The sequence below is a fragment of the Psittacula echo genome, assembly GCF_963264785.1.
Source record: "Psittacula echo genome assembly, chromosome: 4".
Taxonomy (NCBI): Eukaryota; Metazoa; Chordata; class Aves; order Psittaciformes; family Psittacidae; genus Psittacula; species Psittacula echo.
In genome coordinates this window covers 107,244,297-107,259,281 of record NC_137738.1, presented here as the reverse complement: position 1 = coordinate 107,259,281, position 14,985 = coordinate 107,244,297, and the positions used below count along the sequence as shown (strand labels likewise).

General features: G+C 39.6%; 1 protein-coding gene across 5 annotated transcripts in view; it reads left to right on the top strand.

The window, feature by feature from the left end:
- The window catches only part of HMBOX1 (homeobox containing 1), a 78,798-nt gene that overhangs the window by 45,683 nt on the left and 18,130 nt on the right, over positions 1-14,985 (top strand). The window contains exons 6-10 of one of the 5 annotated variants that reach the window (XM_080614525.1): positions 7,829-7,911; positions 10,313-10,408; positions 12,071-12,165; positions 12,372-12,503; positions 13,167-13,247. In XM_080614525.1, coding sequence (XP_080470651.1) covers positions 7,829-7,911; positions 10,313-10,408; positions 12,071-12,165; positions 12,372-12,503; positions 13,167-13,211 — 451 coding nt within the window. In that variant the 3' untranslated portion in view covers positions 13,212-13,247. The remainder of the gene's footprint in view (positions 1-7,828; positions 7,912-10,312; positions 10,409-12,070; positions 12,166-12,371; positions 12,504-13,166; positions 13,248-14,985) is intronic. The other 4 variants (XM_080614524.1, XM_080614523.1, XM_080614527.1 and 1 more) reach the window with 4 other exon arrangements.

The window sequence follows — 14,985 nt, the reverse complement described above, 5'->3', positions numbered from 1 at the left end:
TACATCCTTGTAGTGTGTAGGCCTCAATTTAAATACTGAGAGTAAATAAAGGAGAACAGCAGGTGATACTATTATTCATGCTTAGATGCCTTGTTAGGAAGAGCTTTGAAGGTGCCGTATACTCACACCAACTGGTTATTGAGCAGTTATCATTTTATCTTGTCTTGATGTGTTAGTTAGTGGGTGGCTTATAAAAATTCCATCTTTTTTTTTGTTCCTTTTCCCTCTTTTATTTTGTGAACAATTTAGTTACTGTGTTGGTTTGGGGAGTTGTCAGGGTGCCTTCAGTGGAAAGTACCTGCGTGTTTCAAATTGCTGAAAACTCCAAATCTACTCAGAAGAGAGCTGTTGTGTCATTTCAAAAATATTCTTATCACCAAATCCAATTACAAGGATGAGTAAATTGCCACCTCCAATGCCTTTACTATTCTTTTTTTAATTGTTAATTATCTCGACAGTAGGGTGCTATAGATTAGGAGGCATAGATTATCTTTTGCAAGTGTGAAGCTTTCTGAGGCTTTCAGAGCCATTATCAATTAATTCTGTTTTTAAACAAATTTTAGGATAATATTAATAGCTTGATAGGATTGTGGTGCTTGAGAATGCTGTCAAAATACTGAGAAAATGATTTCTAAAAAGTCAGAGAAACTTGATGATGTTACAGTAGCATTGAAGGTCATACAGTTTTATGCACTCCAGTGCAAGGTGTATTTTTGGCAGTTTAATCTACATTGCAGAGTAGATTCCTGCTAAGAAACATCAGTAAAATGACTGTCTCAAAGTTTAGGCACTGATTTTAAAACCAGAATAGTCACCTCTGTTGTACGAGGGTTTTTTAAATGTGTACTGAAATGACTGTGCAGTATATGTACACAGACACATACTGACTTGTGAAATAGTTTATATATGTAGTGCTCTAACTGATCTAGTCCTGTTGAGATCTCTCCTCCAGATTTGCAGTTTCATTCCAAGAAGGAATGAAACTTCTCTTATAGCAAGAGACTTAAATACTGTTCTCTCCAAGACAAAGAGTATGGCAATATGCTGGGGTTGCAAGCCTAAGCTGAGAACAAGATGCAGATTTTTAAAGAATGAGGATTTTCACAGTTTGGTTCCAAAGCTTATTGAAAGTTATGGTAGATTCTTCATTGGATAAAATGCCAATTTTTTTGTAAGGACTGGGTAGCTCTGTAGGTCTAACAGAAGGTCTAGGCTCAATGCCAAGATTGCTGAGAAGCCTGGTCAGTGCTGTAGAAGAGGTCAAGCTAGAGTCCTACAGTGGTTCTACAGTCCTTTAAATCCACAGACTTAAAAAATTGATAATGCTATAGGGAAAATAGTAGAGCTGTAGCAATCATGTTCATCAGTGTTTTTTACGGGGTTGGGATTTTTTTCACGTTTGTCTTTTGCCTGGATGGAAGGTCTGTTTGAGCTGACGCTGCAGGAATCCCAAGATTCGAGTTCATCTGCTGGCATCCAGAGAGCTGCGGTTCTCATCCTTGACTGATCTCAAGTGCAGAAGTGGCTTACCAGATGTTTCCTGTAGCAACTACACTGGTGGTTATGTCTTGCAGTCTTGGGGGGAAAGAGAAGGTGGTGTCTTCAGTGTAATTCTCGGTTCCATCAGAGTTTATATGTGTAGAGAGTATCTTAGAGCTTTAATTTTGCTGTCTAAAATAGAAATTATTGCATATTGTGAAGCAAACTGTTTAGTTAACACGTGCTGTTGTTATAGAATCTGTAGGAATATCAGTAGATAAAATTGATGGTGTCATCTGCTGACCTTGCTGAAAATGGCATTAGTGATATTCTTGGCTAGTATTTACTGGGAAATAAACTAGTCATTACACTTTCCAATGAGATTACGTTTTGAATGTCACTTCTCTGACAGTCTGTCTCATGCCACACAGAGATAAGATCTCAGGCACAGATGACAGACTAACTTCAGAAATATTTCCATTGATTTGACAGCCTGAATAATAGTTCTGTTAAAAGCCACAATGACTGAAACAATGACCTCTTGCTACTGGGTGATAGTATGTTGATAAACATACTAATGAGAGATAAAGTAGGTAACTATATTCGAGTGTTTTATGTAACTTGTCAGTGGAAAGCAGAGGTACCGTTGGAAGGGAAACTAGATAGGGAGCTGAAATTACAGGCAGTCTTATCAAAGACAAAAGAGCAGCTTGCACTCTCGTGTATTTTGAAACACCAGAGGTTTTGGCAGGGAGCTTGGTCCCTGGTGGCAGCAAGATCTTCTGTTTATCACCAGGGGTCAGATGGGAGCTGGGGAAAATGGGCAGTTCTTTTTTTTCCCATGTCCCTGGGCCAGCCGCCGAGCCCATCACTCAAGCTTTGCTTTTAGTATCAGTTGAAGGGGATATGTGTGAGCTGTCATTGAGGGAGCTAGTCCCAGCTGCGTGTTTCAGCCATCTCTTCCCCGCCTCCCTTGGCTGCACAACCACTGCTCCTGGCATGGGTGAGAAGCTGGACCAGAGAAGCAGCTGGGCAGAAAACCTTCCCACTTAAAGGGAATGAGAGAGAAAATAAGACCATTCCTTTCACCTGCATAAAGCAGGAACCTGAGCTAGTGTGCTGGGATGTTTCACTTGCAGATGCTTCCTACATTGATGAAAGTGGAACCCAGAGATGCAAATACAAAGTGAGGGAGTGAAATAGTTATTTGCAAACTTAAATGAGGGAGTGAACTTGCACATCTGCTGTTCTTCAATAAATATCCATCTCCGTGTTCTTACCTACCACTAATTGCAAGGTAAATTATCCTTCTTTCAGTGAGACTGCCCTGTTGTACACATACTTGAATTACCTCATCTCAAAGTGTGTGTAATTCTGCTGTAACAGCTGACTCACAGTGAATTGTTATCCTGCAACACATTTGAGCCTCTCTACTTTGAATCACTTCCACACTTTGAGGCTTTAACTGTTATGTCATGCTGTAAACTAAGCTTTTCCCCAGCCCAGGGTCTTTTGAGCATTTCTGGTTTTTTATCTGTTTGTGTCTGACATCTAGACATATAAAAAAGCATCCAACCTGGCCGTCCTTCTGCTACTCCATAGTTTGGGTCGTATCAAACCTTTCCCAGGCAGCTGCAAAGCTGATAGGAAGCAGCAAAACTTCCACTGTGGATTATCAGAAACACTACAGAGGCATTGCTTAATGCATCTGATATCTAAGCCTGGATAACAGAAGCCATACAGCCAAGCAAAAAAAAGATTGGCAGCTATTGCAGGAATTCAGATAGGGGCACCTTGGTAAAGGAGGGGGGAAAATGCGTTTTCTTCCATTACAGAGCCTGGAGCTGAGATGGATTCTCTCTTCGTCATTGTCCTAAGCACATTATCCCTGAAAGAAAAAAGGTTTCTCTGAATCTGCAATTTTTCTAGGCTTCAGTGTTATTGAAATGAAACTGCTTCAAGGATATCTACATTCTTTACCATCTTATGGATTCTCATCTCATGTAAATTATTTGGCCACTTTTCATTTTAATTCTCCACTGTCATTTCCCACAAAAGAGATCATTTGGTTTCTTCATTGAAGGTATTCAGCTGACAGCTGCCCTTTGTCTAGAAAGCAGTGTGCCTTTGCAGGATTTATTTCTTGTGCCTGCTCTTTTTATTTTCCTTTTTTTGATTTTCTCTTTTTGCCTTTTTTCCCCCACTTTTAAGTTCACTTTGCTTTATATTTTTCGTCTTTATCTTTTAGAGAACTTTTCAGATGGTGAACAGGCTGTTTGTAGCTATGAAGAGCATACTATGTTCTTTCCCTGTCTCTTAGCTAAGGCATACCTGGCTGATAAGAAACAGAACTGGAGGCAGACTAATTAAATTTCCTGGTTGCAAGGAGAACTGTAGTCAAAAAATTCACTGTGTTTTCACAACTTCTACTTGAGCAAACTGAAACAATCAATGATGATTCAAGGCCGGGTTGGATGAGGCCTTGGGTGACATGGTTTAGTGTGAGGTGTCCCTGCCCATGGCAGGGGGGTTGGAACTTGATGATCTTAAGGTCCTTCCAACCCTAACTATTCTATGATTCTATGATTTGTTTTTCCATGACTTCTCTATCTTGAAAACTCAGTTATTCTCCCTTCGTTTCCAGAAGTGTTGGGAGACTTTAAATTTTATGCTTTGTGTCATGGTATATCACCCACAAATCATAGAATCACAGGATGGTTTGGGTTGGAAGGGACCTTAAAGATCATCTAGTTCCACCCCCATGCAGTGGACAGGGACACCTTCCACTAGACCAGGTTGCTCTAAGTCCCATTAGGACCTTGAAATAAGTGATGAGAATTAAACATGACATGTTGGTAGTGTGCATTTATGGCGAATTTTGAGGCTGAGCATGAAAATCAGTTCTTACTGTTGAGGTTGCATGGTTTTGGTTATCTGTAGCTATATGAGACCTTTTCCTTTCAGACTGAAAACTCCTGAGTATCATCTCTTCTCTGATAAAAACAACTTACACTCTGTCAAAGGTTAAAAGCACAATGTGGTGATGGAGTAGTATCAGGAGAAGATACAGTTTTGGGGAGCACGAGTTGCCGGTTGAACACATACAGGCAGCTTGCATCTGTGGGGGAAGGAGGAAGCATGTCATGAATGTGGATAAGGAGTAAGAGACAGGTTCTAAAATTACTGTGTTAGCTACAGAAACTGAATTTAACGACTCCGATATTGCCCTTCCAGCTCTCCTCTGGTACCTGCTTAGCTTTGTGATTTCCATTAAAATGTCTTACTTACCAGGACAGCGGCCTGAAAACTCAAATTTGGGGTGGGTTTGGGTTTTTGTTTAATTTTTGGTTTTGTTTTTTTTTTTTTTTTGGGGGGGGGGGTTTCCCCCAGGAAACTGGGTTTCAGGGCAAAAAGAAATTCAGGTTTTCAAGTGGGAATCACTTTTCTTGTAGAAAATTTGGGATATTTACATTAGAAAAAAAAAAAAAAAGCGTCTTGGAATTTAAAGTGTTTCAGAATGATAAAAACTAAGTTTAGAATGCGTGTAGCTTATTCAGTTGTAAAATGAGTTAAAAATTACTGTTTCAGCAACGAGTTTTTTCAAAATCACAAAAATGATTGGACTACAGTCGTTGGTTGCCAGGAGAGGTGTCTCATTCATTGTCCGGTTCTGAAAGTTAGCTCCGTCACAGGGAAATTTCCTGTTGCCTCGGAGAACTGTAAACCTGAGCCTAATTTTTGTTGTTTTAGAAAATGTAAGCCTTTTTGTCAGACCAAGCAAAAGTGTACAGCAGTCTGTGCTTGCTAGAAGGGGATGGTATTTAGTTATGTGCCAAGAAAAGGATCACACTAGAGGCTCATCTTGTCTTTTCTTGCATCAACATAAGAATGGGCAGTTAAATTACATATGGTTCCTTCATTTTACATCTTTTGTCATTTCTTCCACAAAGTTAGGCATTGTCTAGCAACTTAGGGGCTGCAGATGATCTACGTCCATAATATCACATGATACCATGGTTTCACCTTCTTTTAGTACATCACTCTGTATAGATCCATCAGGTTTTCTAATTTCTGGCTTCTTTTATGGTGTTTATTCTTGATTTTTTTGACAAGTATCTCTAAACAAAATAAATAAGATTCAGCAAAGGAAAGCCATAAAATAGCTGTTATGGCTACCAGAATTTGCTGAGTTAATTTTTGTACACATAGTGATGACCTGGGTATTTGATTAGGACTCCAGGTCATACAATATATTTGTGTGAATAGTAGTGCAGTTTTCAGCTGTGATGTCTTGACTTTTTTGTTCCTTTATCTTATGGCACTTATGAGGAAATAGTTCATGGCTACAGGCAGAAAGTGGAGTGTTCTATTTTGTAGGTGAGAGAGATGAGACACTGTCATGGGGCAGTTGGACTGGGGTCCTGAGCTTCTGCTTCCATCACTAACTCCAAAAAGCATTTTCTGCTCTGTTTATCAAGCTCTCCAAAAAAATCTTTGTAGAGAACATGACGCCTTTGAACAGAATTTTTTAAGTTAAGATAGACACACACATCACTTCAAATGCTTATAATAATAGAAAGGATGATACGTCTGGAAGAGGAAAGAATATACTTTAAAAAATACCATGCACAGAGACTGGGGTACTGCTGGGAGGGGAAAACGGAGGGGAAAAAGAAACTCTGTGAGCATTCCTGTTGGTAACAGTGCCAGACTTGACAGCCCTATGTACTTGAACCTTCCCGGAAAGTGAGTGTAACCATCTTCAGATCTAATGGCAAAGTCTCAGCTGCTTTTTCGGAGTAGGAGGAAGCATAGTGGGGATTGCAGTTATGGTCATTCTCTCCTGATTTGCTTCATAAGAGCAACTTGGAGGTTCAGGGAAGTAGTAGTTGATGTTCACATGTAAATGCAATTGCCTCCAAAGCTCAAGTTGGTAGTAGAGACGTAGCCTGCCCTTCAATTCGTGAAGACAGATCTATTTCTGTGGTTTCGTTGGCTCTCTAAGCTAGCAAATCAAGTGGAAGTACATTAACAGTGTAACTAACTGTGCTTATGTGTGATTTCTCTTAGTCTGTAGCGACTTTGAAATAGGACCTCATTTGTTAGTATAGTTTCAACTGTAAGTAACACTGTGACCGACAGGATGAAGTAGTAGCTAAAATGCAAACTGAATGTTCAAAAGAAGCATGGACAGAAACAGTTGCTACATGGAACAGATTCCAGGTTTCTGTAGAAAGTAACTCTGCTGGGGTGATCCACCGCAGGAGAGCTATGACCATGGAAAATAATAATTGCCTAAGTATGCCTGAATGTCCTAGTACCAAATGATCTAAGGAATAAGGAACTATCTTATTTGAAAAGCCAGAGCAGCTGTCCAACAGCTGAACCTGCTGCTGATCAAAGTTGATCAAAGAATTCCTAGGATTGTGTATTATGGACAATCTACAGAAAAAAAATCTAGTAGTCTGTGCTTATGGCATGCTTATCAGAATCTATTGAAGTAAACAGGACTTTTTGTTGGTTTTAATGCAAATCTGATAAGCTCTGTAGAATGTAAATCAGTTCATTAAAATTTGTAAAGCACTTAAATGAAATAAAAGAGAAAACAGTTTAACTTTTATAGGATGTTTACTGCATATAAAGTACAATAAAATCATGATTATTCAGAAAAAAATACTGTTGGAATATGCTATGCTCTATGTTGTTCTGGGGAAGATTTGAAATTTTTAAATTGTGATTTTAAAAAAACAAACATACCTGATTCTAGTAATCTTACTGTATTACTGTGTAATTTAGGCTGTGTAATCTTCAGACCATATCTGTGTAAAGGATGCACTATTTGTTTGTGTTTGTGCGTAATACATATATGTATGTATGTGTGTATATATTAACTCAGGGATCAACATAAATATTGAACAGCTTCTTTGTTTGTAGAATGCTGCCTAAGCTGGGGTATGTCAGGGTAAAAAAATAAGTAAATGATAATAAATAGTGGCAGAGGCATGGCCTGTGATGTCTTGTGACATGATGCTTCACGTGAGAGTCATAATTCGCATATTTGTAGCATTGCCTACTGTGTTATATCTCCTAGTGCAATATTCCAAATGCCGAGGTGACACTGCAGATACTGAGATAATATTTATTTACCTGAGACATTTGGGAAGGTTTATCCACTTGGTGGGTATGAATGCATGCACATATTACCTTGTGCATATACAGGTTTACATAAAATTTGCTGCATCCATGCATAAACTAGCAGTTGGCACCTTTAATGAAGCTGTTTTGGAGCCTTCATGCTCTTTATTTCTGAATAAAAATTACCAACCTTTTTTTGTTTTCCGTCTTGCAGTTACTTCAATGAGAATCAATATCCAGATGAGGCAAAGAGAGAAGAAATTGCAAACGCCTGTAATGCAGTTATACAAAAGCCAGGTGAGTAGCTGATCATGGTGTCCTTTCCAAAGGCAACTGCAATTAGATTTCAACATCTCCTGCTAAATTCAGCAAATCTCATTTTATGGCTGTTACTAACAAATGCACTGCTGTCAACTAGTAGTAGGCTTTTTCGTTAGCAGTCTATGACTCATGTTGTTCAGAGCTGCTGTACTGGGATGAACGTGACAGTCAGTGCAAGTTTCAAACCTAAATGCCGATGTCTGCAACTTAAATTCCTACCATTTGAGATATGAAGTACAAGTTGTGCATCTGAACCTTTCGTTTATACAGCTTGGTAAATGGCATTGCTAAGAAAATAAACATGTCTGGAAGGTTTTCATTCTTTATGTTCAGTTATTTCAAAGTACTTATCTAAGCATTGAGTAGCAATCTGAGAATTTTGCACTCCACAAAACTGTGTTTTACTGATTCCTTTTTACAGATGGGAAATTTTAGGTTCAGAGGCTGAGGCTTGCTGGAGATTATAGAGCAGGTCGTCAGAGGAGAAAGGAGCACAGCCTTCCCAACTTTCAATTTTCTTTACAGCTTGTAGGCAAGGGTCCTATATTAGAATCTGTGTACTAATAGAGGAACTTGGATTTGGGTAAAAAAGTTGCATTTTTTGTGTTGCTGAAGGAGTCATACTTAAGAGAGAAGACAGTCTGAGAGGGCTTGGATTATTCAGCCTGGAGAAGAGAAGGCTCCAGGGAAACCTTAGCGCAGCTAATGGAAGGGGCTTTGAGCAGCCTGGTCTAGTGGAAGATGTCCCTGCCTGTGGCAGAGGGATTGGAACTGGATGAGCTTTAAGGTCCCTTGTAACCCAAACCATTCTGTGATTCTATTAGAAACATGAATATTCGGTGTAGTATTAGTGAATATACCTGTGTTCTCTTAGGTTTGCTAGCCATACGTTTACACAGTTTTCGGAACTTCTATTTTGGATATATTTCAATTTTACATAACCAGAATAAAAAATTAATGCAAAAAAAAAAAAAAAAAGGCTAAGGCAAGACTCCTGAGCACGGGTACAGTCACAGAACAGCACAGAATCATAGAGCAATATAGGCTGGAAGTGACCTCTGGAGTTCACCCGGTCAGGCAGGATCAGTTAGGTTAGGTTGCTCAGGGCTTCACCTTGTTCAGTTTTGAATATATCCCAAACCAGAGGTACCTCTGGGCCCCTGTTCCACGATGTTGTGCCACTCTCATGGCAAAATACTTTTTCCTAATACCTAGTCAAAATTTCCCTTGTTGCAACACGTATATGTTGCCTCTTGTCTTTACTGAAATGATCTGTCAGGTAGAGGTTGGGATTTTATTCTTGGCTCTGCTGCTGGTTGGTTAAGTAACTTGAAAAAAATGGTTTGAACACGTTGTGTCTCAGGATCAATAAAATCTTGTGAGTGGTACTGATGCACAGCATTAGTAAACAGCATAGCTGTCTGTTTCCAGATTTTAATTTCACTTGTCTCATCTCTCCTTACCTATTTAAGTTTTCAGATTGCTGCAATTACATGAATGCTTTGTATGCTGAATAAATAAACTATTGAGAGACAGTCTGAAGTAGGGGAGTTTTATCCCCACATAGCCTGCAGAGGACTGAGGATGCAGCTACATCCAATATTTTAGATAGGTTCAGGGCCAGCTGAAGAGGTTTCCACTATGTGCTTGCATTCCCTTTTTCTGTTGGTGATCAGCAAAAAGCACTGTTCCCTGTAGCTGGCTGGTGGTGGCTGGCATTTTTTTTGCTGGTTTAAGCATAAAATTCCAGTGATCTGGTTTTCAACATCCACCCCCATTCTCCCAAAAGATCGCAAGTGTCCTGGCACAGTTGGGAGGGTGTGATTAGAGCTGCGGGAGCACGATAGCAGCTGGTGGTTTAGAGGAAGGAAAGCAGATTGGAGGGGATGACACAAAATTTCTTCATTCATTTTGCTACTGAAGAAAACACGCCATTGAGCTATATCCTTGTGGTACATACTAAGAGAACTAGCCCAGAGGTACATGATTTGTGGTAGGGCTGTGAGTTGAATTTGAGTTTTTTGAATCTCAGTTTTGTGCTTGAACTAGGAAAGCAGCCCTTTATTCTCTCTCCCACGGCTCTGGATTTAGTTGATTGAAGCTGCAAAGCAATTCCTGTAGTTCCGATTTTTTTTTTTTTAAAGAAGAAAGGCTACTTTGTTTTTAGAGAGATATTTGGTGTTTATTACCATAACATCTGGGCACAGTACTTTGATTCACATAAAATTCACTTTATTCTCAGTTATAAGCACTTTTCAGTGCTGTCTGTATTTCAGGGGTTTATCACATGTGTAATGGTCTTTTTGCCTGCCTCTGGAACCCAGTGAGTAACAATGCTGTATTTATTCCTCCTCCCCACCTCCCATTACTTTCATAGGGAAAAAGCTATCGGATTTGGAACGAGTTACCTCCCTTAAAGTGTACAACTGGTTTGCCAACAGAAGAAAGGAAATCAAGAGAAGAGCCAATATCGGTAATGTATCAGAGAACCTGTTTTCAAGGTTTAGTACTAGTACTTGCTCAGGAGAGGTGGAAATTACGTAAGATTGTATTAATGAAAATGCTGGATGTTCTGACATTCTTAGTAGAAATGTGGAGGAATTATTAAAATTAGTCTCTTGCTGTTCCAGATCTTTCCTGAAATATGGGTAGGAGTTTAATTTATAGAAATCCATCATCAATACAGGAAAATGATGCCGTTAAGAAGTTTTACTGGAAGATCAGTTTTAAAAATGAAACAGAATTTGATGGTGGGAGGAGAATAGTATCTCTTTATTCTTGGGCTCCTTTGGGTATCCAAAATAAAATCTGAACTAAAACCTCAAAATATCTGCTGTGAAATATGGGAAATAACGAATTTTGAGACGATGGCAAGTGCACAATCTTAACATGCAGTTTAAATGAAAAGTGGATGTTGTGAAGAGCTTTTATCTGGTTATAGGTTTCTTTGTGTCTATGTTCCACTGGGACTGTCTTTCTTACTGCCATCCCTGAGACCCCACAGGGATCTGAGAGTCCAGTGAGTTGTTATACATGTCAGATACAGCCACTAGGACCTAAGGTTCTTCAAGCCAAGTGCTTAATCTGATTGTACCTGTGTTCCTTACTGCTTTCCAAGGGATTGCACAGGGACAAATGGCTGGAATAAAGTAGTAATTTTTCTCGATGATCAGGATAAAACAAAAGTCACTTCAGAGTTAGCCCTGCAGGTTCTCCGTGTGAGTAGCAGATTGTAAGGAAATTAGAAGTGACTCTGAACTTGTAAGATGTACACCTTCTAATGTGAATAAACAAACATAAGGCATTCTGATGAGAATAAACTCACATTAGTGGCCAGGAGTCAACAAAGTTTGGAAGTGCATGCAATATTTTATGTGCTTCCTTAGATACTATGCAGAGTTACATTTGTAGTCCATAGATGAACAGAAATCCATACCTGTCTACTACCCAGTATTTTTGCAACTGCAGAATGTTGTGTCCTTTTCCTATCTGCTTTTTCTTGCTGTATTTGTGAACAGGAAAAACTTCTTTTTACAGCATTTAATGTGTTATTGAAATTTAACCGAAATTTATTTTTCTAAAAGTTAAACCTGTCAAGGGGTGGGGTGAACAAAGCAAAGTCAGTCCAAGGTGGGTGAAGTTATAGCTGTATCTGTACTATTTGAGGGGGAGGGTTGGAAGGAGATTAAAAAGAACCGAAGGAAGCTTTAGATGCATGGATCCTACTAGAAGATGAAGATATGTATGTTTTTAAATCCCTTAAGTGCTTTAAAGAATTTCTCCATCTATTTTCAGACACTCCCTGTCCCCCTCAAATCCTGCCAGTCCAAACTGTGTGGAAGATCTACAGGGAATGCTTTTGCCACTTCAGTGTATTAGACATTAAGCTAGTATTTAATAGGACTGGCTGTAAAACAAGGATTCTTACTTGCAAGGAAGCCTGTTAGTTGGCAGGGAAGGATTTCAGGCAAACCGGTATCTCTGCATGTGCTACCTTCCCAAATACTGGAGAAAGATCTAACTCTGTCCTTCCAGTTATTCTAACTTCTTGGGGAAAAAAAAAAAAAAAAGAGTAGTTACTTTCAGTTACTCTAATGCATCAGATAAAATAGGGATCCATTTGCTTTTTTCGAAGAAGCAGCAATCCTGGAGAGCCATGGAATAGATGTACAGAGTCCAGGAGGTCATTCCAACAGTGATGATGTTGATGGCAATGACTACTCGGAGCAGGTAAGCACTGTGGCCAAGCTGCATGGCCCATAAGGGGAAAGTTCACTTGAAACAGGAAGAGGCTCTTAATCTCTCGCAAATCAGATGTCTCTTGTTGTTTTTCTTTTATGTAACTGTAATGGGGGAAGTGGAAGAGCACAGCTCCCCTTTTTGAATGTGTTGAAGCAGCCAGTATTCACCCACATGGATTTATTGTCATACAACAGGACACTTGGCAAGTACGCAATGGGGAGGAGGAGGGAAGATGTTCAGAGGGAGGCAGAGAAGCAGAGAAGGTAGAAGAAGACAGGAGGATCTGCTCCAAACAAGCAAGTTACACCATTCACGCCACACGCAATGTATGAAACATGTTAGGAGAGTGTTAACTCACCCAGTGCACCACGCATAACTTATGCTCTCCTTACTCCCAACACTGTTCTAGTTATCCTCCCTCAAGAAAGGATGTACAGGTCTATAACAGTTGCTCCTATATATCAGGCACCAACATTCTTCCCTGCAAAACTAGGCATGTGTGTTCCTTTTACATCTATTATTTCTTTCTGCAAGAAATGTCTCTTTTATAGCTTGTGCTACAGCTCCTGTGAGTTGCCTGTCTGGCACCCAAGGCAAGTCCCTGCCCAGTACACTTTATAATCCCTTTTGGCAACCTTGCCCAGCAAGATGCTGAGTGCCCTCCTATAAGGCACTGAGCTTCCTCTCTTTGACTGTGGCAGTACCTTTCAGGAACATCTCAGGATCCATCCCAAAGACACTGACAGACAAAGGGTGAAGGGTGGGGGAAGGGATTTGATTAAATGAGGTTTGACTTTTATTTGGCTCTGTACCTGTTCTGTATTGTTCTGCAACTATGTGCAACTGTTTGGATTGTTTACATATTATCTGTCTTTTTTTGGTTTGGGTTTTGGTTTTTTTTTTCTGTTTGCATTTTAACTCTTGCCTATTCTCTATTTTCCTTGGTTATTTTTAACCCTTGACAGCAACTTCTTTTTTAAATTCTCTAGCAAAAGAATACCCCTTCCCGCACTCTGAGCCCTCACCTACCCTAAAGTTGGTGACCCTTCCTTCACACACCTTCCTGACAGGTATTGCATCCCCTTCCCAATTTTCCTTCAGGTGTCAATGTTGGCCAGCACCCCCAGGGCTGTGTGTGCTTGGCACCAGTGGCCTTCAACAATTCACTTGGTTCTGGTTTTGCCATGAGCTGTGTTCTGTGCTACACCCAGCAGCAGCTGGGGTGGGCAGATCACTTTTAATTGACTGATTTGGGAGAATTAGGTAGGTCTCCTTCTATAAAAGCTGCTGGTAGAGAGTAATAGCAACCGAGTGTCCTGGAATGAGTCCTTAGCCCACTTGGCTGTGGCCCAGTACAACAGATATCTGGCAGACACATTCCCAGCCACTCTGCTTCTGATGGGTATTAAGGCCTTTCTTATAGGTCATCACCAGCAGATTTGGTGGAACCAACTTTGCTAGCTCTAGATGATGAAAGGCTGCTCTGTAATGGCTATAAAATATGTTGAAACTGCTGCTGAGCACAGATAATTCCATGTCAGTCAGATACAGGACCTGAATATGAGGTGAAGTGTTATGTAGACTCCCAAACTATGGGTTTTTTCTGTGTGCTATCCAAAATACTTTGAAAAGATAAATAGATTGGTTGTTAAAATTTAAAGGTCTTTATTTAGAGCCATTAAAAATTACATTTCTCAGTAATCTAGCTGGGCTTCTCTATGAAGTGTAATTAGGCATTAGCAGCGAAGCAGATTAAATGGCAAGCTCTCCTAATGACCATTTAACATCCCTTAACTGTTAAAACTGTAAATTCTCTTTTCTACAGTGACACCTTAACTCTAGTAAAGCTTAAAACACCAAGGTCACCCAAATACTAATGAAGTGCCTAAAACTCCAGAAGTCAGGACTTTGTGTTTCTTACCGTAGTAAATATTACTAAGAGGCCCTTAAAATTGTGTGCACATCACAATATTTGCCTGACATTTGTTGTAAATGAATGCATTCCTTTATATAACCTCAGGACTTTACCAAATCCTGGATTTCTATCCCCATCAGCATTTACAACCTGTCATCCATCTTAGTCTGAAATGCATAATACACATTTTAAATCTTAAATTTCACAAGTTTATCACTCAAAGGCTGTTGGAAGACATAAATGTTTATCATTTCCTTTCAGTAAATAATAATAATTAAAAAATTTGCAGGATCATGGTGTGGTTACTATTGGTACCCCGTTTTAAAGAGGGGAAAACACCATGATTTTGCCTGAAGTTCCAGAAGGATTCATTTGACAGCTGGAATTAGAGTTTGGATGTTGCTTATTCTCCTTATTATTGAAAACCAGGCCTTCTTTCTGACGTAGACTGTGAGACATGCACACTTGCTATAAAATTTATGCTAGAGTTGTCAGCCTTTTAGGTCTGCTGTTGCAACACCATTATGCACCATGTTACGTGTACAACAGTCCACTGATTTTAAAATTTTCACTGTAATACTTTAGCAGCAGAGTTTCTCAGTGTCAGGGTTTTTTGCCAACCACCTCAATCAAAACCATGCTGGTTCTCTTACAGCTGGGAGACTTTGCTCTTTAGAAAATAGGCAAAGAAATATGGGACATATAGTTCAGTGGACTGGAGAACCCGGCAGTATCTTCACCTATGTATTTAAATTACTTTGGTTCCTGTCCTCTGAAATCATTGCACTGTCTTTCTTAGCAGTTTAAGAGTTTTTTGGCATCTTTTCCCCTATACCTGTGTGAATTCAGTGTCTTCACAGCATGCTGTCTCAGACCAAGGGTTAGTCTAGGTT